The sequence below is a fragment of the Branchiostoma belcheri genome, unplaced genomic scaffold (assembly GCF_001625305.1).
Source record: "Branchiostoma belcheri isolate BF01 breed outbred unplaced genomic scaffold, Haploidv18h27 scaffold82, whole genome shotgun sequence".
In the NCBI taxonomy this organism is placed as follows: Eukaryota; Metazoa; Chordata; class Leptocardii; order Amphioxiformes; family Branchiostomatidae; genus Branchiostoma; species Branchiostoma belcheri.
In genome coordinates this window covers 1,537,423-1,561,015 of record NW_017804487.1, presented here as the reverse complement: position 1 = coordinate 1,561,015, position 23,593 = coordinate 1,537,423, and the positions used below count along the sequence as shown (strand labels likewise).

The 23,593-nt window shown below is 40.0% G+C and overlaps 3 protein-coding genes across 3 annotated transcripts; 1 reads left to right on the top strand and 2 right to left on the bottom strand.

The window, feature by feature from the left end:
* Window positions 1-4,669: 4,669 nt before the first annotated feature.
* LOC109486661 lies at window positions 4,670-6,620 on the bottom strand. Its single transcript, XM_019790513.1, has 3 exons — window positions 6,527-6,620; window positions 5,535-5,908; window positions 4,670-4,681 (listed from the first exon to the last, which is right to left on the bottom strand). Exons 1-3 carry the CDS (start codon window positions 6,618-6,620, stop codon window positions 4,670-4,672), a joined length of 480 nt encoding a protein of 159 aa, XP_019646072.1.
* A 742-nt stretch (window positions 6,621-7,362) lies between these two features.
* Window positions 7,363-9,250, bottom strand: LOC109486660. Its single transcript, XM_019790512.1, has 4 exons — window positions 9,127-9,250; window positions 8,641-8,946; window positions 7,756-7,881; window positions 7,363-7,601 (listed from the first exon to the last, which is right to left on the bottom strand). Exons 1-4 carry the CDS (start codon window positions 9,146-9,148, stop codon window positions 7,363-7,365), a joined length of 693 nt encoding a protein of 230 aa, XP_019646071.1. The 5' UTR covers window positions 9,149-9,250.
* A 6,834-nt stretch (window positions 9,251-16,084) lies between these two features.
* Window positions 16,085-19,762, top strand: LOC109486659 (zinc finger protein 525-like). Its single transcript, XM_019790511.1, has 4 exons — window positions 16,085-16,552; window positions 18,201-18,528; window positions 18,755-18,907; window positions 19,707-19,762. The coding sequence occupies exons 1-4, from the start codon at window positions 16,085-16,087 to the stop codon at window positions 19,760-19,762; spliced, it is 1,005 nt and encodes a 334-aa protein (XP_019646070.1).
* Window positions 19,763-23,593: the final 3,831 nt, after the last annotated feature.

Genomic DNA, 23,593 nt, shown 5'->3' with positions numbered 1-23,593 from the left:
TAAACTAATAGTTGTGAAAAGATTGGAAACAATGTCAGAGAGGATGGCAAGAAGCAAAAGACGAGGAAATTGTAAAGTAAAATCTAACCTGCTCAGTCGCGCTGGCGTTGACTATTTCCTGTAAAGTGTCTATAATGGAGTTCACTTCACTAGACGAGAGAGTTTCAGCCTGTGTTGTGATCACCTGAAGTTCCGTTGCCACAGATAGAGCTGTCTCGTTGTTCACTACAATCTGAAAAATGTAAAAAAAAAAATGAACCCCCGATGCAGTACTAACGGAAAGCGCTGGAAGGGGCAACTTTAACCATCTCAAATATCATCATAATCAACCAATACATTTACAAATTGTCATTTTAATAGTAGTGTACGTGTTGGATAGCTGGTAACTCCTAGTACTGTTGTGGTTTCCTCTGTGTTTTCACACGAAAGCGTATATCTTAGAGCGGTAGAGCTCCTATATCATGCAACCCGATGCAATAACAAGTACATGTAGTATGTTTCTACTGCACAGAACTTAAGATCTAGTAGTGTTTACTCTGGAAAAAGTACTGGATTGTCCAATGATAGTAGATAAAGATCAAGTGCGGTTACAATATCTACTACAATTGTTTGGACGAAATTACCGGACTTGAATTTTATTTTACTACCATTGTAAAATCAGGTACTATTTACAACTGTGCTTGCATGTATTGCCATTGGTAAATTTACTTTTCAGGTAGTAATATAAATACAGTGTATGGTATAAACACGTACCTGAGACAGGTTTTGTAAGTCAATACCACACGTGAGGAGGACAGGCTGGTCCCACACTGCAGTTCTATCTGTTGTGATCCGACAGAAACGAGTGGCCAGGGGCTTGTCTGTGGGGTGCAATAGGAAGACGCATATATGTCACAAATACATGGTAGTCTTTTGATTTCTCGAAGGCTAAAGTACTGCTGGGTTCGAATCTCAACCAGGTCCCCCCTGAAAACGTCAGTTTTAACACTTATTTTCGCACTCAGATCAGGTCAATATAGATAACTAGAAAGGCCAATATTTGCTTTGGAGCAAATACAGCGATGGGTTCACCACATTTTACGACATGGCAGGGAAAGAATGAGAAACACAAGGGAAAACAATTATTTACATTGATATAACTATAATATGAAGTAACATACAACTAAAACAACAGTTGGATAGCTATTCCCTACTTTATTGGTTAGGATTTTTAATTGCATAATGCAAACTGTTGATTTTCAAAATAAAAAAAAACGTTCATGCCCCGCATTCCAATGCTGGAGCAGAAAAGCTTGAAATACCTACCAAAACACTTGAATACAGACATACTGTCAGTATGGAAATGCTCTGTGCAGGTGTTAATCAAGTTAAATCCCAACAGCCAATCAGCAAGAAGTATAGAGGAAAGCTGCATGCCTATTGGTTGATGCCCTGCATTCCATTGTGATGACTTATGCCCAGACGTGGTAAACACGGCACACTAACACAGTAATACATTTGCTATAACACAGCCAAAAAACTCAAATAAAACCATTCTAAAAGCCTGTATCACAAAAATTTAAAAAACGCCTAGGGGTATTTGCCCACTGTACCTCCATACCAAATTTCAGGACCTTAGGCCCTAAAATGAAGAAGCTGAATCCATTTAAAAAATGGCAGGAGAAGAAGAAGAAGAAGAAGAAGGAGGAGAAGAAACATCAGAAAAAGCAATATGGGTTCACCACCACTTCGTGGTGTGGTGAACCCATAACTAACGTCAATTAAAAAGAGTCCCCCATGTCGATAGAACGTTAGGCAGGAGGTTGGTGTTTAGGCATGTTTGAGGAGAGCTATTGGATCCTGACTGACATTAGTGAATCAAACCTGTCACTCTTTCAAAGTTTCTACTTAATCAACCTACAGAGCTGCTGTTTTGCCGCTTACAGGCGGGTTATGCAAACAAACAAAAAACAAAAACGCTTTCATGTGTCTTCCCTTTGCGCATAAAAGTCAATGAGATGGTGTACCCTTCGTAAAATGCAAACTATTTCTCTGACTTTAAAACGCAAAAAAGGCATTAACAGGATTCTGCTCTATTTCATAAGTGCCAATTTCCGAATGATACTCGCTTTTGGTCCAAATCAACCCTGTTTACCAGTAATACACGTACACATTTATTAAAGGTTTCATAAATAGCTCTCAAATAGCGTAATTTTTTTAACTATTTAATATCAAAACATTCAGCTTACGATAACTGTTTTTCGACGACGGGGCCAGCACAGTACAAGACATGGTCAAACAAATGAAAATAACAAACAGTATACATAACAGCACAAAGTCCAATGAGTCAAAGCAGAGTCATAATGCCAAAATCAGATTCCTAGCCGTTCTATGGTAAAAAAAGTCAAAATTTGGCAGATTTGGAGTGGAGGTCAGAGGTCAAGATGTTACATGTACTAACCATTTTCTGCAGACGAGTTACAGCGTTCAGCAGAGTAGGAGAAACTTCCGCCGTCTGTACGTGGAAAAGTCACCTGTCCAGCCTTGGTCTCAACAACCTCCCGTTTACAGTAGCCTACAGCTGTCGTAATGGACAATAATCAGGACTCGATATATTGATAAAAAAATTAACGAAAAAAACTTTAGAATAGGCTTCTTTGATAAGATTCTTTGTTATTAGAAAAATACAGAAACTGGAAGGAAATATGAAAAATAGAAAATATGCTGGAAGAAATGGCAGTAGAAGACAATATCAGATAAGATTTTCTCATCCAGAATATTTTTCATCATCCCTGGGAGGAAGTCTGCGAGGGAGGCTAGGACTGGATACAATTTTACAAGTTACGATCATCAAACTCACTTCTCAATATAAACCTTCATATAGTGTAATCTCCAACCAGATCATCTGCTTGGATCGAGATTATATATAGTGCTTTTCAGTAAAAACATTCTCGATAGTCCCATCCAGTTCTTTAAAACCTCCACCTAGAAATACTGGTATTCTCAAAGACCCCATATAGCGCTTTTCAATATAAAGTGAGTCCTGACCGAGTCCGGGTTCGAGTCCTGACATGTCACTGATCTTGTGCCCTTGGAAAAGGCACTTTACACGACTTTCCTCACTTCGCTCAGGTAAAAATGAGTATTGTCCTATCATGTATTCGTCCCGTGTTGGGCAAAGGCCACCAAATGGCGCATGCCCAGAGGGCCCAGTCTGAGACCCCTTTGAGTGAGTGCAGCCAAACAACTGAAAAAGCCTTTTTCTTGGTATGTGTGGATAAATGCTGGCATTTTCCAGCTGGAGAGTTATTTCTATTTCTATTAACTTGAAAAAACTGGCTGTTAGGGTTGTTTTGGCTGCTTGGTAGGTTCTAAAACCAATCCCATCTTCTTGTCTTTTGGTGGTCTTCAAGGGGGTCAGAGGTCATGCTGCCAGTGTTTGCATTTTCCGTGCCAGGTATCGCTGGTCAAAAAGTGAAATTTTTGGACTAAATGGACAATTTGGAAGTTGGACTACCCTGTCAATATGTGTTTGCAATAGTTGAACACTCAAGTAGGTGATTGTTGACAGCTCAGTTCTTAGATGTTTTCCATATATTCCAATAGGGGCTGGAATTAGTGGGCTGTGCCCTGTTGGTGGCGGCATTAATATAAGTTGATAAAACTTGAGTGTACCGTCACCACGTCTGGTGATTACATGTTGGAATAAAAAAATATATAAAGTGCTGTTACAATCGCAATAGAGTGCAAATATTAATCCCCATTACGTGCATTTTAGTAAAAATGTTCAGGAAACCCCGCCGTAGAGGACGACAAGGATCGTCTTCTGTATGCCAATTTAGCCTTGGTCAACTGGAGGCCTTTCTATGCCCCGAGGCGGGTACTAGTATATTGTGTGTGTTTACATGTGATAGTTGGGTGAACATAGCTGTGATCTAGGCAGTAGTCAAACCATGACAGAGTGATATTTTTTCTTATGAATACAGGCAACATGAAGCCATCCTATTGTATGTATAAGGGTCGAGTTGGTCGCGAATTATATGACCTGTCCTGTTTTGCAGCTTTTGGAGATAACGTCACATGTAATAGATATGAACGATAATCACCCGTCAACTCTCTTTGTATAGCCTTGGTAGCCATGTCAATGTTTAACCGGACGCCGTTTAAACAAGCACAACAATGCCCGGCAAAAGTCAGATGTTCTAATGATAAAGAAACACTGACAGAATTTTCAAAAGTAAATGTACTTCATTTACTGAAGTTATGTTATAATTAGCGGGTTAAAGGATTATGCGTGTTGTCAAAACTATGCTGTCATGAATGTGGGATAGTGTGGAAGTAGGATTCTTGAAATGCCTGGGTCAACGGGAGACAGATCTAATGCCCCCGTCACATTGCGCGTAAATCGATCGGCCGACTAGTCGGCGAGCTCTAAACGACATTTACGGCCGTAGTACGCCCGATGTTTCGTCGAGCATCGCGCGAATTTTCGGGTTCGCCGGCGATTTTTTGGAGTCGGCGAACGTGAAACGTGTTCTTAACATCAGCGACTAGTCGCCGGCGATTTTTGAGGTCGTAGAGCTCGTTCCCAGCTCGCGCGTAGCTCGCCCCTGTGCGGCTGAGAGTCGACCGATATTCGGACGTGCATCCCACGAGTCTCGGCCGTATTTCGTCTTTGAAAATCGGCCTCCTAGGGGCACACCTGTGGGGGCCATTCATTCAAAAACCAGCCTATCAAGGACACATGCCGGACACTATCCCCCAGTGGAACTCCCCTGGCCCTCAGTTTTCCCTATGGAATACCAACCCTAACGTTACTCTCTTAACGATTATACGCCTGCCATTATCAAGTTTTTATACGCCCAAAATTTCCATCATTTTCCCTTCTAAAACATTTGATTGTAAAATTGGAATTTTCTTCATAACAAAAACATACTTCCTATGACCATGGAGATCATGATTTTTTACCTCCTTGCTATAACTAAGTCTTACTTGCCCTGCTAATAGCAGTGATTACCGCCCCCAAACCGCCCACCCACAGCTGTAAAGACAAGTAAATTTGCGGAGAGGATGTAGGACTCCGGAGCTATGATAGGTTTGGTAAACCAGGCATAGGCATATCAGATAAGCCGATTGTTGACAACACAATCATGGTGTACATAATGAGGCTTCGACGGTTACACGTTTGTAGGGACAGCGGGGGTGATTAGACATAGGAATCGTTACAAACAACTTTCTATAGGTATTTGGTGAATTGCGGGTTTTGTAAATTTCCGACCACTTCTTGTTGACGTTTATGACCTTTTCTTACTGTGATACAATGTATATGTTATATTACAGTGGCAAGAGAATCATTAATTAGCTGTAGGTATTTAACTAGGTGTTACACAAGTAGGACAAAACATGTGAATGAATTCTTATTTGTACAGCAATACCTTTATAACATTAACCCCGCCATTATCATTGCAAATCACAGACAAATGAAGTTTAGAGTAATAAAATATGTGGCTAATATATGTAATATATGTACAATAATAGATGTGATATTTACCGACTACTGTGAGGTTTGTGTCCACGGAAGCGGCGACTCCTCCTCCGGGAAAGATCGGGTCCACCTCACAGCGGAACGTGCCGGTGTCTGGCTGGGCCGTCTCCTGGATGGTGATGGACGTCAGGTCCGGCAGAAAACTCACCCTGCCCGTTAATCCAAGCTCTGCAAGTCTGTTGGCGTCTTCCTGTACGGGAGAGTTGGTGACGTATACTAGGAATGGCGCTTCTTGGGAACCATCGTTGTTCAGCTTGTACCAACTGACAGTGTACACAGGAAGCGGTACGGAAGACACAAAGCTGCAGCTGAGGTTGGCTGTGTCCGTCCGGAAAACTTGCACATTGCCGGAATTTGTGACCGTTACCACCGGCCTCTGCGCACCTGTGTGTAGATAAAACGACAATTAAATGCCATGGATATTTGTATATCAATCCACGGGGATATGTTTTTATACAGCGCATTTTCAGACGCAATTTCTATATCTGCGATTTCGCATAGCAGGGGGGTGAAAGTTGACTACGAAGTTGAATACATGTATTGTTATTGAACACCAAGACTAGCACACACGTTTGGTTGGCAAACATAAAAAACAGGAACCATGTCAACTGACTTTGTATAGCCTCGGTAGCCATGCCAATGTTTAACCGGACGCCGTTTAAACAAGCACAACAATGCCCGGCAAAAGTCAGATGTTCTAATGATAAAGAAACACTGACGGAATTTTCAAAAGTAAATGTACTTCAGGTGCATTTTTGAAGTTATGTTATGATTAGCGTGTTAAAGGATTATGCGTGTTGTCAAAACTATGCACTTGACTGTCATGAATGGGGGATAGTGTGGAAGTAGGATTCTTGAAATGCCTGGGTCAACGGGAGGCAGATCTAAGGAACCACCAAACAGTGACCACAATGACCAGGTGGTCTTACAGTGGTGGTCAAAAGTATTGTAATGGTTTGACTGTAAAATGCTGTCAGTGAACACAGGCCTTTGATGGCTTACCTGATTCTGGTACAATAAAAAGGCAGCCCAGCAGAACAAGGAAGGATGCGGACGAGTGAAATCCGGGCGCCATCATGCACAAGGTAAACGGCATGTCAAAGGTCAGTAAACGAAAATGAGCCCCCTGACAACCAGTTAAATCTGCATTATGTAACTTTAGGGCGATAAGAAAAGTACATTTCTGGTCATTTCTTTGCAAAGTAAATTGAATCAACCGTACTCCGTTAGAAATAAGTGTCATTCAGGAAGTGGAGGTGCCAAAATATGACGTCTTACGAGTGTAGACTTCAAACAAAGCTGTCAGCCATATTTATTTACACTCTGATAGTTTGTGGTGACACCACAGACTGAGTGTGCCTCGTGTGGACTGTTTTAGCGCCAACCATAAATGTCAGGAACTTGAAATTATTACACAATTATGTTGAAAATGTGCAAACCAACTACACAACTGTCATCTGAACTTTAGATACAATATGTAACCTATTATACCCACTATGGCCCATGTCTACAATAATTATTACTCATATAATATTATATAAAACATAAATGAATGAGTCACCAAAGAGAAAAAGACATTCACTATGTAAGATGCAAACTTATGTAGCAACCTGTAACTTGCAGCAAAAAAGAGTCTATCAGCAGTTAGTTCAAAATCCATCACTCAGCATTGTCAAACAATAAAAGTGATTAAGTAACAAAATCAACCATCAATCAATCTATGCAGGTATCAAAATCGGCTTCACACATGTCAAAACTATGAATTGACTCCACGATATTTGGTCTACAATAGCCATGCTATCATTGGTTGAAGGGTTAATTCTGATTGACTGTTAGGATCAGTCGATTCCGCGTTGCAGACTCTGGTAGACAGCGGGCCTCAGCTCCTGATAGTCGTCACTGGACTGGGGCGGCTGGACGGTTTCCATGGGAACTTCGTACTCGTCATCACTTCCGGTTAGTGGTTGGATGGTTTCCATGGGAACTTCGTACTCGTCACTTCCACTTCCGGGTCGTTGTGACACCATCATTGGATTTGGAACATTTTCATACTGTCTGTCACTGAGGTCCCCAACGTCTGGAAATGTAGAATTAATATCGGTCATTAATATTCTGACAGTTTTAACTGATAGCTGAACTTGCATGTTTTGTAAGATCACATGGCCATAGTGAATGTTACGAAAGGGAGAGTTTAGTTCAAACCAAACCATCAGGCAACCCTTGTTCCTTACCTCCGTCTTTCTCACCCCTATCCGCTCGTTTCTTCCGAACCACAAAGAACACCACGGCTGCCATCACACCTACACCTGCAAGCGCTCCGATGATACCGCCAACAATACCTCCAACATTTGCTTCTCCTGAAGTGCCAAATGGTTTCTGTTAGTATTCACTGGTCTAATATAGCAATGTCCTTCAGAGGTTGCAAAATATGTGAAAAATGATTTCCATGACAGCTAAAATTTGGGGAAAATTTGTTGGTGAGATTCATGGGTGACTTCTTTAAAATGAACTTCTTTCAAATAGTAACTGTGCTTTTTGTAAGATAACTATAAAATTAATTGATGACAAGAAAGAGAATAACAGTATAGTTTTGACCAAGTGCTGACAAGTAGTGATGATTATGAAAATTACAAATCCTACTGACAAATGGCTAAGTTTTATGAAAAAGATGTCTTTATTTTGTATCAAACTGGTTCACCATAGTATACATGTAGACATTAACCAAGTTGATCAAGATTTTGAAAACAGGAGGAGCTCTTTTTGTTTTAAAGACAAACACATCTAAACAAATTAAAACGTGCAATACCTGTTTGACGATTTGGTGTGGAGGGAGTGACAATTGGATATGCAAATGCAATATATGATAACTCTATATTTGTTAGTTTTTGACGATGTGTTTATGATGTTTGATATGTTTACTTACTATGATTGAGTCAATATGCCAACTAGTAGCAATAAAACTTTACTAGTAGACAAATGTAATCATGAATATATCATCGATACAGATTGACTACACACGCGCAGGAATGCCTTTCTAATTATGAATGAACTAATACAAAACATCTGAAACTGTCACAACCAAATAATGAAATACCTGGTTCTGTCTTGAAGCTGGCTTCTTCTGAGATTCTTTTTTTGGATGGGATCTGGACCTCTAGCTCTACAGTATACACTGTAGGTCACTCCGTACTCTGCTGTAGTGAAGTTGAATGTTGATGTGGCATCTCCCACTCCCTGGGAGTCATTAGAGGATGTGTATGTGGGGGTTGCAGATGCCGGTTTGCCATTCCAGGTTAGATTGGCAGGTGGTCGACCCCCTGTACTGGTACAGGTGAAGGTGATGGTCGTGTTGAGTGGAACACTGGACAAGTCAGACTGCTGGGGGTCGTACTGGACCTGAACTTGGGGTCTTGTTGGCTGCTCTGTGGTGTGGGAAGAATTGACAGGGTATATTTATATCAGTGTCTTACGTCTGCGATCACGCCTAAGATTTTCTAATGGAAGCTACATGCTTGCTCCCCTCTAAATGAGATATTAAGATATGCCAACCTGCTTTCAAAGACAAAACAGACAATACAAGGTAATCATATATTAGTACTCACGGAAAACCCGTAGGTTGACCATTGTAGTTGGGCTGGTTGTAGCTGTGACAATACATCTGTACTGATCTTCATCTGCAATAGTGACGCCTGTCAGTCTCAGGTTTGAGATTCCGTCTATGGATAACCGTCCAACGAACTGTGCGGGTGGTGTTACAGCGTTAGAGGTGCTGCCTGGTGTTCTCAGATACAAGTTGAGAAAGCTTCCATCAATCAGCACACTCCAGCTGACAAGAAATGAGCTGCCTGATCATAGTCACAAGGAAGTGTGACGTCACTCCCGGTCAAGGCCTTCCTTGTGTATGCGGTCTGCGCCGTGCCTGCATGGAGAGAATATCGGTTATTTAAACTAGAATGCCAGTCAGACCTCTCTTTAATATCTACTTTACTATCGTTTCCCTCGCCGTAGTAGGATCAAAATGATTGATTCACGGTGACTGTATGCCCTATAAGTACGTTATAGATATGTCTGTTAGATTGTATGCCTGTCTACATGTACCTCCTCTTTTTCGCAGTTCTTTGTAAACAGGATGTTTTTCTGCTTTGATACGTTTACTCACAATCATGGGCTAGAAATGACATGATGATAGAACTACCTTACCTGTTATGGCCTGTGTAAAGAGGTACAAGTACAAGCAAAGCATGCTCGGTAAACTGCCCATTTTGTGACAAAGACGTCAGTAAGTTGAGTAACGGACAGAAGCATATTGTTATAATTAACAATAGCGTGGCATATCGTAGCCTGGTTACCAAACCCATTATACCTCCCGAGTCCTACATCCTAGCCTGGTTACCAGACCTATTGGTAACCAGGCTAGGCATATCAGATAAGCCGATTGTTGACAACACAAATGGAGTACATAATGAGGCTTGTTACTTTACACCTTACACGTTTGTAGGGACAGCGGGAGTGATTAGACATAGGAGTCGTTTTGAACAACTTTTTTTTTTCTAGGTATTTGGTAAACTGCGGGTTTTGTAAATTTCCCACCACTTCTTGTTGACGTTTATGGCCTTTTATTACTATGATATATGTTATATTACTGTGGCAAGTGTATTGTTTATTAGCTGTACGTATTTAGTAATTGTTACAAATAGGATGTTCATATTAATAATAATAATAGTTTATTGACGACACTCCTTGTACATGGCAGCGTATAAAACCGCTGAATTACGTACACAGGTTTAAAAACAATTAAACAATAAGGTGAACTAAACAAACAAAGGACATTGACAAACTACATGAACAAACATAAACAAATACTGGCTGTACACAGTTATGGGCTGTACACAGTTATGAATTAGATATAGATCAAAAGTATCAGCAAATGATTAAAACTATATTGGTCCGGTACTGGGAAATTTCAACCTAGGTCTGCTTGTTTATTTAACAAATCAGTGAAATAGGGGATTGGACTTGTCTTGTACCGCTTTGTTTTCGTCAAGGGGATGTCGAGTTGGTTCGCCCCCTTCAAGCATCTGCCATGAATATCTGAGCGGGATGGGGGTAACCAATGTCGGAACGTAGGGGAGTTAAGGAGGGACTTTGCAAACTTAAGACTGAGGGCTTCTCTTCTTTTCTCTAGGGACGGCAAACATAATTGGGACAGGGCGATATTCATTTATTAAAAGACGAAGCCGAATAATTTTTTTGGAATTAGCTACTTAAAAAGCATACTTAAAATTCTTCTTAGTTTAATGATTGTGAACAGTTTATTTCTTTTGAGTGAGCTTTCTTGAAGTTTAATCTTTACGTTATGTAGTCGGTAAGCAACTAACATAGAAAGACTTGAATTAGGCCATGTTGATTTGATTATATGGATGACATCCTCTGGGAATCCCAAACCTGATGCGAGCGTGCGAATAAAAAAAAGTTTAGCAAAAAAAAAGTTCGTTTCATTATGAAATCTACGTGGTCATGAAGGTTGAACAAATGACACAGAGTATGGTATGGCAAATAATCTACTCTAAGTCATTTCTTTACATTTTCGTCTTTCTTGTTTGATTTTGGCATTCTTCGACATTGGTATCATTTTCCAATCTTTTTTTTTTGCAACTTACGGTGTATATTTGCTCATTTTGCAACTGTTTTGTACGATTTACAGTTTGGTTGAAAACTTTTTTTGGAAACGGCCGAAGATTCATGCGAGCGCGGATGTCATCCATATAATCAAATCAACATGGCCTTACAAAAGAACATGTTTTATTCAAAGTGCTATTCTACAACATTCTACAACACTCAATTGTCAGAGTCACCACTTCAAATCAACTACATACAAATCCACGCATGCGAAAATATAACAGATTCTATATAAGCCGAATGTATATGTGCAAACTACAAACAACTGCCGCCTAGGCTTTAGATGCAATATTCAGCCTATTGAAACCATAATGACCCTTTTATTTTACAAATAATTATCGTATATAACTGTGATAGACAGTCGGACTCTGGTAGACAGCAGGCCTCAGTTCTTGGTAGTCGTCACCGGCTTGGGTTAGAGGGACGGTTGGTGGCTGGATGGTTTCCATGGGAACCTCGTACTCGTCACTTCCGCTTCCGGGTCGTTGTGACGTCACCCTTTCATTCGGATGTGGCACATTTTCATACTGTCTAACAGCGAAGTTACCAACGTCTGGTACCTAGACGTCTGTACGGCTGGTTATGTCTCGGAGTGAACAGGTAATCCTTGCACTTTCTCTTGAAGTCGTTTAGGCTGCTGGCTTCCTTCAGTGCCTGTGGAAGTCGGTTCCAAAGGGAAGAAGCATGTGGAATAAAACTGGACCGGTACACCTTCGTTCTACAGCGGGGAACGTGAAGATGTGTAGTGTTGCGTAGTGTACTATTGGTAATGCAACCAGGATGTCGGTTGTGGGAACTAACCATTATACTACTACTACTAACTACTACTATGCAATAATAACCGTTACAGTGCTCATTCAAATGCGTTAACAGAGGTAGATTTTACCTGTTTAGACAAATGGAGTTTGTTCTAAATTAGGAGACAGACCGTGTTAGTAATTTAAAGAGCGCGTGCGTGTCACAGCTTATGGGGCATGCCTGGTAAGGTGGGAGATGAAATCATAATATCTAGATCTGTTCTAGTAAAACAAAACGGAGCTAAACAAACCTCCAGAAATGAGATATAGAACAACTGGATTTGTTTAGAGTTAGAATTTTTGGTCCAACACAAAAAGTCACTCTGGTCTTCTTCAGTAGACTAACCCAGTGAAGCTTGTGAAGTGGCTTCTTTGAAGTGTGACGTCAACACTGTGTCAAAGGTATCTGGTAGACGATGTCGGCCCCCGTCGCGGTTCAATAAAGGGTGATGGGCCCTGATGTATATGGCCTTTATGATCACTGGTCGAAAGTTCTAGGTGAGTGACCTTTTTTTTGTGTGTGTTGGACCAAAAGTTTTAACTCTAAACATGTAACTATCAACACAGATGAACTTTCATGATAACAACTGGATTGTTGACAAAAGCGTGCAGTAGTTGTTCACTGACAAAATTTGTGAAGTCTGTGCTTACCGCCACGTGGCTGCATCACATATATGTGTCATTTATATGGGGCACTGTTGCTATAAACTTTATCATGAATTACAGTATGCACCAAGAAAAACAAACATACCATAATAATTAACTTGTCAGACAAGCAGCAGCATAATACTTATTCAGCAACACAATATGCAAGATAATGCACCAATACAAGATCATGGGTCAAAAAGACTTCGCATTGAAATGTAACAGAACATAATAGAAATGAAAATATATCCAAAATAATAAACAAACTGATAAAGGAACCCTGTTAGTCAATATGCACATAACATTGTAGAGTGTAAAAAACACATTATCTAACCTTATCTTATCGTCATTTAATAAATGATGAAAATACGTTGCCATTCTGACTACAATTGTGCGGAAACACACACGCACGCACACACACACACGCGCGCACACACACACAAACAGACAGACAGACACGCCAAAAACAATACCTCCATTTTTCTTGGAGGTAAAGATACTCGCAACCATTATGCACAACAGCTCGGCTACCAGACAACTACCTAAAGTAAAACCTACCGCCTATTCCACAGGATTTTAAAAGTAGGGATGTTTCTAAAGACGTGCATCACCACGGATATAATGGCACACCACATGCCCAATTACACAGTATATACTACGTCCAGAACAATGCGTTTTTACTGCGAACATCTTCCTCGGCACTTCTTGTTGACAAAGGTCCTGGAGCTCCCAGTGTCCCTGTACACGTGTACTCGCCGACCGTTCACAGCTCCAGTGCTGCTGTACTTGCTGTCTTCAGCTCCAATGCTGCTGTACTTGCTGTCTTCAGATCCAGTGCTGCTATACTTGCTGTCTTTAGCTCCAGTGCTGCTGTACTTGCTGTCTTCAGCTCCAGTGCTGCTGTACTTGCTGTCTTCACCTCCAGTGCTGCTATACTTGCTGTCTTCAGATCCAGTGCTGCTGTACTTGCTGTCTTCAGCTCCAGTGCTGCTGTACTTGCTGTCTAAGATTCCATCCGCGTCTGCTCCCTGTGCGAACATACTCTGCGCAACCACATTCTCCTTGGAGAACCCCTTCCCCAAACTAGGGCAATCAGCCTTCACATGCCCTGTTTCGCGACAGTGGTAACAGGTCTTACGGAAGCCTCTCCCAGGCTCCCCGGAGCCACCTTGACCGCTCTTCCTGTTAAACACACCCTCAGCGCTTGATGAGTTGCGTGGACGGACACCTTCAGCCAGGCTCGTTTCGCGAGCCATCAGATACTGGTCACTCATCTTCCCCAACTCCTCCAATAACTTTGGCTTCCTCTCTCTCAGGTGTGTTGACAGCTCCACTGTGAATAGATACAGGAACTGCTCCTGCACGATCATATCGCAAATCACCTCATATGTTCTCGGAGTGTCCGACAACTCAACCCACCCGTTGAGGTAGCGGGGTGAAACTGCATAGTTAGTGGGGGGTTACTTTAGTTTTTGTAGTATATCATACTGCAATTATCTAGCTGGAGGGATTTAGACTCCTGTCACCATACATTTGAATGTGTTTTAGTAAGAATTAACAGAGCAGCTTTTATCTCCCTTTCCTATATTATTATATATATGGCCTCCGTCGGTCAATACTGACCATGGTAAATCCTACTTAACATCTATCTACAGTATCTACTATGACTGATACTGTATATAATATTAGACCAGCAAAAATGGCGCATTTTACGTTTTTCGGTGATCTGTTTGAAGTGTAACGTTTATTAGGAAAGCGTAAAGTACCACCCGACGTCAAATGTACTGCATGGGTAATCAGGCAGAAAATTTCAACTTTGACCCAGATGTCGTTCACCTCTAACCTCACGAGAAGACGAAAGGACAAGGTGGCAGAACACAGTTTTCGCCCTGTGGGGATTTCTATAGTTAAGGCCCCCAAGGTGACTCACTTGGACGCAGTAAAAATTATAGCAGGGTGCACTAGAGGAACACGACCAACTAATATGTTGAAATTTAGGATATAAACTGCAAAATGACTGAAAACAAAAAAAAAGTTATCGTTTTTTTAACATTATGACGCCCTCTTTCATTTGGCCCTCTACCGGGGTCAACGGAACTGCAGCCGACTCACCCTGGAAGGCAGTTGCGTAAGACAGGCGCATTTATACACTGAACGAGCAAACTTCAGAATCCTACTCATACGATCGAAAAGTCGACTCATTATACTACCATACGGTAAAGTTCATGCTTCCCTGCCTTTCATTTTAAAATGTAAACAAACGCTACAAGATTTCGTCCGTACTATTTTCTGTACCCTACGTAATAGTGTCGCGGATAATTACTGTGTTCTGCGGTCTTAAAGCTGCCCGAGTTCCGGTTTTCGTGAAGAGAAAAACCATCAAAGGAAGCAGGTAAGACTTCGAAACGGGGAGCAAAGTATTCTTATGATGAGAGAAATAGTTACAGATTATTTCTGTGGAAGAAAGACCTCTTTAAGACTATTATTTGTATACATTTTTGCAATCTTTATATATACTAGAAATAAAGGGGGGGGGCGAAATTTCGCGAAACCTAACATATGTTCAACCCTTGCCACCTATAATGTACGTCAACTTGCATAAGGCAAAGTGGCCCATTTGGAGGGCGTTGAATAATATAAAAGGATACTATTAGGAATGTTGACTAAAAAAATTGTAGACATTTTCGCAATGTTATATGATTTATATGCTGGAAGTAAAGGGGGAGGGCATATGGGTGAAACCTAACATATGTTCGACCCTTGCCAGTATGTACGTCAATTTGTATCAGGCAAAGTGGCTTTTTTGGGGGCTTTTTGGGGGACAATATAGAAATGTTAACTGGATTGTAAAGAATCACATAAGGCGTACATTACAAAATCCAGAAAAGCGTAGAACTGTGAAAACAGTGTATTGAGCACATAGAGACTATGTCTAGCGAGAAAAATAGACGTTAAACTAGGAATTCAAAAACAAAATCAACAAAACAATAACTACAGCATGGTGACCAAACCTATACTGCAGAGTCTCTTTCAAGCAAAGCGAATGGAGTCAATTTACCTATTGTTTGTAGTCGTAGAAGTAATAAATAATATAATATAAAATGATTTTTAAAACATTTTATATTATATTATTTAAAAATACGCTCAGTGGTGTGAACGAGTGATTGTAAGATCTCAGAAATTATGATTTTCAACATTATAGAAGTGAATTTATTCAAATGCGAGAAATATAACATATAAGTATGGTGGGTTGCATTGATATGCAAAAGACTGAAATAGTTGTGTAGCTCAAGTTGAAGTTATAAGTTATATAACTCTTTTAACCGTGTTTTCTATAAACCCAATTTTATCATTAACAACTTTTAACGCTTAATCTTTAAAATTTCTTAATTTTCATTTTTGAACATGGAAACGACAGGACACGGGTCTCCCACCGTAGATGGTCAAAACTGCTGTGATGAGTCTCACACCGGGGTTTCCCAGGTCGACTGTGACAGCAAAGCAGTCAATGATGAAGAGCAGGTGGCAGCACAAAAAAGTCAACTTGAATAATGTTGGTGAGAAACCCTACATGTGTGGGGAGTGTGGGTACAGGGCGGATTACAAGTATCAGTTATCCATACATATAAGAACCCATACAGGAGAAAAACCCTACAAGTGTGACCAGTGTGACTATGCTGCAGCACACAAATCTTATTTGGACCAACATCTAGCAAATCACACTGAAAAAAAAACCTACATTTGTGAGGAGTGTGGATACAGGACAGTTAAAAAGTCTGACTTATCCCGACATATGAGAACCCATACAGGAGAAAAACCCTGCAAGTGTGACCAGTGTGACTATTCTGCAGCACGGAAATCTGATTTGGGCAAACATCTAACTAAGCACACAGCTGAGAAACCCTACATGTGTGGGGAGTGTGAGTACAAAACAACTCACAAGTTTCACTTATCCAAACATATGAGAACCCATATAAAAGATAAACTCTACAAGTTCGACCAGTGTAGCTATTCTAGCTGCAGCCTCGAAGTTTGCCCTAACCCATCAGATGAAAATTCACACGGAGGCACCAAATCTGCAACTGTGACCATCTCGTAGTGACATTTAGTATGCACAATCTTCTCTTAACTACAATTTCCCTACTATATCAGCATCTTTATACCAATCGTAAGGTTATGGAATTATGTTGAAAACATTTAGGCTGAATATTTTTGCAAGAATTTATGATGTTTGCAAGTTGGCAAAGTCTTTTTCCAAGGAGGTGTAAAACACTTTTTTCCACTCTATTTCTAATTAAATTATAGCTATGAGATAGGTACAAGAAGAAGTCTTAGTTTTGATTAGTAGCCCATATACTTTGTTCTAGTATCAATTATTTTGAACCCCCAAAATAATTATTTTAGCTAACTAGAATTGCAGCGTCAGAATGATAAACGTTATAGTATTGACTGAATAATAATCCTGTACATAATCAGTAATTAAGATTAATACGTGTTGTACACAGTAGTAAAAGCTGAAAGGTAGACATTAGTGCTGTGTTTGTACACAGTAGTTGGAATGTAGACGTTAGTGTTGTGTGTGTACGGGTTTAGATTTCCTGTGTATTTACCAGTAGCTCCTGTCACGAAGTGTTTGCCAATATGTCCTACAAACACAATTATATATTGTGACTAATATCAACTCTTTAAACTACTAGGATTTGTGGTAATAAAACCAAAAACCTATAGTATTGATTTCAAAGTATCTGTGTAAAATGACAGACGTGCTTTAATTTCTAATAGTAGAAAATTTCCGTCTTGTTTTGCTTTTTTTTTTTGGAAGATGTATCTACATATATTTTCTGCTAACACTATTAAATCGGTTGTACCTTGAACACAATGTTTCCTTCTGTGTTGTCTTTTTCCTTGGATGGAATATTGTCAGAGGTGGTGAGCTGATCATAAAACACAGAAATCAAGATTCAGATCAAATAGTTTGACTTTACATTAAGTTCTTTGCACATTTGTCCCTTGTGTTGTTTAGGTGGTTTGTTTAAAGTGTAAAACGTTGACATTATGGGGAAACTAAAACATAACGTGCCACCTGAAGTCAAATGTACTACATGTTCACCTTTGACCGACAACGCACTAACCGCTGACCTCACGAGACGACGGAAGGACAAAGCTGACCGAGTTCCGGTTTACTTGAAGAGAATAAACATCGTATGAAGCAGGCAAGGCTTATTCTTTTATCATGTTATGGTGGGATACGTCCACATGCATAAAGTTAAAATTGTATGACCCATAGACTTGAATAGAACTTGATAAACGTTGGTTTCTGTACACCTAGTTTAACAATTAAACGTTTGAACCACTAACCGTTAAAACTTCTTTATTGCCTCATCAGGCCGAACATGGCAACAACAGGCCACGGGTCTCCCACCGGAGTTGGTCAGAACTGCTGTGATGGATCTCCCACTGGGGTTTCCCATGTTGACTGTGACAGCAAAACAAGCGATGCTGAAGTCCAGGCGGCAGCACACGTCAACTTGGATAACGCTGGTGAGAAGCCCTACATGTGTGGGGAGTGTGGGTACAGGGCAGCTTACAAATCTTACTTATCCCGACATATGAGAACCCACGCAGTTGAGAAACCCTACAAGTGTGACCAGTGTGACTATTCTGCAGCACACAAATCTCAGTTAAACTACCATCTTACCAAGCACACTGGTGAGAAACCCTACATGTGTGGGGAGTGTGGGTACAGGGCGGATTGGAAGTCTAATTTATCTCGTCATATGAGAACCCATACAGGACAAAAACCCTACAAGTGTGACCAGTGTGACTATGCTGCAGCTCAGAAATCCACTTTGGACCAACATCGATATCTCGCAAAACACACTGGTGAGAAACCCTACATGTGTGGGGAGTGTGGAAACAGGACAGCTAACAGGTCCAACTTATCTAAACATATGAGAAAAACGGTACAAAAGAAATGATACAAAAGAAAACCCCCACAATTGTGAACAGTGTGACTATTCTGCAGCACACAAATCTCATTTAGACTACCATCTTACCAAGCACACTGGTGAGAAACCCTACATGTGCGGGGAGTGTGGATACAGAACACCCCAAAAGTCTCACTTATCCCAGCATATGAGTACCCATACAGGAGAAAAACCCTACAAATGTGACCATTGTGACTATTCTTCAGCGTACAAGTCCTCTTTAGACCAACATCTAGCAAAGCACACAGGTGATAAACCCTACATGTGTGGGGAGTGTGGGTACAGCACAGCTTATAAATCAGACTTATCCAGGCATAAGAGAGCCCATACAGCAGAAAAACCCTGCAAGTGTGACCTAGTGCCGCTACTATGTAGCCTCCAAGCCTGTCCTATTCCAAAATGTGTTTATTAGGATGCACCTATTCTGCAATTTTACCATTCTTTAGTAACATTTACTCCTACGGGCTTACTCTTAACTATAGTTTGCTATGACTATACTAAAACTAAGCTTAAGGATATATTACATTCTAATAGTTAAAATATTTAGGCTAAATATTCTGTAAGAGTTTATGATACATGTATATTTTCAAATAGTTAAAGATTTTTTAGAAGAAATACCATAGTCCGATATTTTGTCTACATTTTTTCTAATTTATGAAACTATAATATACAGTAGTTACTTGAATAATTCTTAGTTTAGTTTATTTTGTTCTGGTTTCAGTTCTTTTGACCAAAAATCATTTTAGCTATTTAATTGTTGTGGAAAAACAGTAAACTTGACGGTATTGATTGGATAATGTACATATGCATAGTCAGTAATTCTCGGTTGGGTTAAGGCGGCCTAGGCCATATTCATGTTCGAGTTCGGGCGTGTGTTCGGGCGTTAAATCCGATAGCATTGCAACTGTAGGAAATAATTTTAGACTAGGGAAAAGCTATAGACGTTATGTTGTATAAGAGCAGAATTCCCTTAATGGAAGATGTAGCTACATATCTTTACCACTAACACAATTAAGTAGTTCAGTACATTAAACACATTGCTTTCTGATGACTTGTTTTTTTTTTCATGAATAGACTTTGTCAATTGGTTACAAAACATAGAAATCACGATTCACACCAAGGAGGTTTAAAATCAAGAATTGAATCAAACCTGATTCTAAACCTCCTGAATTAATACCAATTTTTTCAGACCAAACAGGCTTTACTTTTTTTAAATCTTCCTTTCATATAAATTTAGACCTTGGCTATAAAAAAAAGTCAGGTGTGTCGTTTCGGCGGTCTGATTGTAGTGTGGAAAGTTTATATTTGATATGAGGAAACTAAAGCGTAACGTGCCACCTGACGTCAAATGCACTACATGGGTAATCAGGTAGGCATACAACTTCACTTTTGACACAAAACGCGTTCACCTCTGACCTCTCGAGACGAACGAAGGACAAGGTAGCAGAACGTAACACAGTTTTCGCCCTATGGGGATTTCTATAGTTAAGTACGAACCCCAAGATGACTCACATCGACGCGGTAAAAATTATATATATAGTAGGGTGCACTTCACAAATACGAAAATCGAATATGTTTGAGAAGAAGGTATAAACTACAAAATATCTAGAAACAAAAAAAAAATCCTGTCGGCGTATCTGCTCGTAACGTACACTTTGAAATCGCCCTCTACGGACGTGACCTGAACTGCAGCCGAATCACCCGGAAAGCTAGTTGCGTAATACGGCGCATTTATACACGAACTGGAAAACCTTCTCAATTCAAATCATACAGTCTCAAACCCGATACATTCCTACACTACACAGCGCAATTTACATCTGGCTGACGCTCTTGTCAGGCTTTCTACCTAGCCTCCAAGAATATGCTCTGCACTACTTCCTATACTCGCGTCAAAGACCGCCGGGGGTCGCCCATGAATTGACGTGCCACATAATGCCTAAATGAGTATCAAGGATCATTATACACAGCAAATACCCTAGTCGGGCTTGTCTCGAGTATTGCTACATGTATACACGTGTGTGCGTGGATTTCATATAATCTATGTATATTTTATATTATATATATGTTGATTCATATATTTATATTTCAGTCCATACCATGGTATAGATGAAATATATTGTGTTCTCTCATGTTTCTCCTCCTCCTCCTCCTCCTGCCAAACAGTCAAAGGGATTCAACTCCGCCATCATTCAGCCAAATGACTTGAAATTTGGCATGGAGGTAGAGTGGGCCAATACCCCCAGGCGTTTTTTTTTTCATTTTTTTGATACATGCCTTTGAATAATTTTTATGAAGGTTTTTTGGGGCATTTTTCGCCCAAAAAATGGATTTTTGGATCCTGAGCCCTGGTTTTACAACCAAATGATCTGAAATTCGGTATAAGGGTACCTTGAACATGTGTCTACAGAATAGCAGTCACATATTTGGCATACACCACTTCTAAATGACTCATTTGGGGGACTTTAATGGCTATTTTCAGAAAAAAAAGGGCCAAAAGTGCTATACCCGTTCCATGTTCTATCTAAAGAATGGCCTGTTCCATCTGCCGTTGGCCATGGAACAGTTGTTCCATTGCGGGTTACACGGTGGTAAAATCTGGGCTGCAAAGTTCCCACATGTCATAGAACCCGAACTGTGTTCGATCGTGTTCGATCTGGGCAATTCGAATCGAACCCGCGTTCTATTTCGGGGTCACCTGCGGTCATTTACTATAAAGCGGCAAAACAAGCCTTTCTGCCTCCGTGCATTGCAACAGATAAAAAAAAACACTTTTCTATAGATATAAACAGTTTCCTGGACAGTACATGTCCGCTATTATTTTTGGTGGACATGTAACATGTAGCGAAGCTACTGTCGTATCCTTGAGTGAATTTGATACTGTAATGATTCTTTACACCAGTATGAATAACACAATGCACACTTTCTGGCGATATGACATGTCTCCAAAACTCGTTCAAACCTGGAAACATGGAGAGTCAAACATACCTCATTTACGGCTCAAAATGACTGTAATGGCTGTCCCGAAAATCGTGTTTTAGGGATTTTTGAAAAATGGCCTCAATTTTGAATTATGGGTAATTTAGTGAGAAAAATGTCAGAAAATGCCATTTTTTCACCAACATGTCGACAAAAACTGGACTTAAAATCAGAAATTAAAAAATCCTTAAAACACGATTTCTTATCTTATTCCTAGTCTGCGAAAAATATAAAAATCGGGGATCTGGGGTAATATACGTAGCCAGGTTTGAACGATGTTTGCCTAAAAACGTGACATGACTTGTGCCGAGAAACCCGAAAATAATCGTCTTTCTGAGCGAAATTAAAAAAAATCAGTGATTTAACATAAAAAGTTAACATTTAAAGGATGTTAAGACGATAATTTCATTTTAATTTGACGAAATTTACGCCTAAAAATTATTTGTTTATTTTCAAATATTTTACGGGTAGTCCAAAACAGGCCAAAATAGCGTCTTGTAACCCGATACCTTTTCGAACGCGCATAGCAATGGGAAAGAATGCCGTAGTGACAGACCGCCGTGTTACCTGAGGCCACATTGCACGTAAGTCGTGCGTAATGACCCACACATTCAATTTTATGTGCCTAAGACCTTCAAAATGTATCATATCTCATCATTGTTAGTATTTGCATACCCGTAATAAGATTAGTAAAGCTTTCGAGATTCAATGTGCTTGTTCTTGCATCTTTGTTCTCAATTACATAGCTACTATATAATTCATTTATTTGAGAATCTTTGCCAGTTTTACACTGGGGTAAGTTTGGAATAGTCCACTTTTGCATGGCAGGGAGATGGACTGAAATATGCTGTATTTGCTCCCAAGCAAATGTCGGCCTCTCTAGTCTATGTGTATTTTATATTATATATATGCTGATTCATCATCTATTTGTATTTTATATTATATATAACGTTGATTACATTTACAGGTCAAAGAACAGACCATATGAAAAATAGGCATTATGTTGGGTTAGAGAGTGATAATGTACATATCTGAAAAAATAAATGCACAAATCTTCAAATCTCATTGCTTGTGTATAGGTCTGTAAAGCTTGACACAAGACTTCTGTTAATCTGATCTAGACCAAAGTGTTAGTCTGCACTTGAAACACTGAGTGATAAAAGAATTCACAAAAGTGTTCATTCATGATTTGTCATGTTTGACGTATGTTGATAAAATTAATATAGCTGAGATATATTCTTCATTAAGTTGTAATCATGGCACAAAGCGTGATTTCCAAGCCTCTGTGCGTAGTTTGTTTTTTTTGCAGAGGCATACAAACTACTTGCCTAGTTGCCCAACACACAACTTGGAACGCATCCAACGGTCTACGGGTCATGCCAAGGTGAATAACGCATTTCTGCGTTTCTTTAACACTATGGTGACATACCTGCGTTTGTGTAACACCATGGTGACAACGCTATGTTATGTAACTTTGCTGTTAAGTTCGACAAGTCGTAGCCATTGTTTTCCCAGGTATTGACGTCGTTTCCACCACCCTGCATTATGTGTAAGTGTGTTTGAGGTATCCATTAAACAAAACAAGCTTTTAAATGAAGACTATTCATACAAGAAATGCGGCAATGCTTTCAGATACAGCTACATTGTGTAATACTTGGCCCTCTGCCTAGCCACGTCTAAAAACAAACAGTTTAGAAGTGTTTACATAATTGATAATAAGGGAAGGTGTCAATCACTATGAAGTACTTTGTCAAATACCCTTTAGGCCACACCAATTTAATTTGTTGGTTATCGGATTCGCCTCTTCCTTTTTTTCTGATTTGCAAAAAATTGATTCTGGTCCTGAATCAACTGAAGAATGCTCATGTTTTGCCCCCCAACAGTTGAGGAAAGTCCTTTTCTTCCTAGTTGTTACAGTTTTCCAATCTATCATTGCAGTGGTTTGATTAAAAGTTCAAAATTCAATGTTTAAATTTTACCCAGCC

What these genes read in the sequence shown, in the direction of transcription:
- LOC109486659 (XM_019790511.1), top strand. Translation starts at nt 16,085, where the DNA reads ATGGTCAAAACTGCTGTGATGAGTCTCACACCGGGGTTTCCCAGGTCG. An exon ending in ACACAGCTGAGAAACCCTAC is followed by an intron (nt 16,553 to 18,200) that starts ATGTGTGGGGAG and finishes GAGAAGCCCTAC; the next exon opens with ATGTGTGGGGAGTGTGGGTA. An exon ending in ACCCTACATGTGTGGGGAGT is followed by an intron (nt 18,908 to 19,706) that starts GTGGGTACAGCA and finishes TTTCATGAATAG; the next exon opens with ACTTTGTCAATTGGTTACAA.
- LOC109486660 (XM_019790512.1), bottom strand. Translation starts at nt 9,148, where the DNA reads ATGGTCAACCTACGGGTTTTCC. An exon ending in GGTCAACCTACGGGTTTTCC is followed by an intron (nt 8,947 to 9,126) that starts GTGAGTACTAAT and finishes CCCACACCACAG; the next exon opens with AGCAGCCAACAAGACCCCAA. An exon ending in AAAAAAGAATCTCAGAAGAA is followed by an intron (nt 7,882 to 8,640) that starts GCCAGCTTCAAG and finishes TTGGCACTTCAG; the next exon opens with GAGAAGCAAATGTTGGAGGT.
- LOC109486661 (XM_019790513.1), bottom strand. Translation starts at nt 6,620, where the DNA reads ATGCCGTTTACCTTGTGCATGATGGCGCCCGGATTTCACTCGTCCGCA. An exon ending in TTTTATTGTACCAGAATCAG is followed by an intron (nt 5,909 to 6,526) that starts GTAAGCCATCAA and finishes ATCTACACACAG; the next exon opens with GTGCGCAGAGGCCGGTGGTA.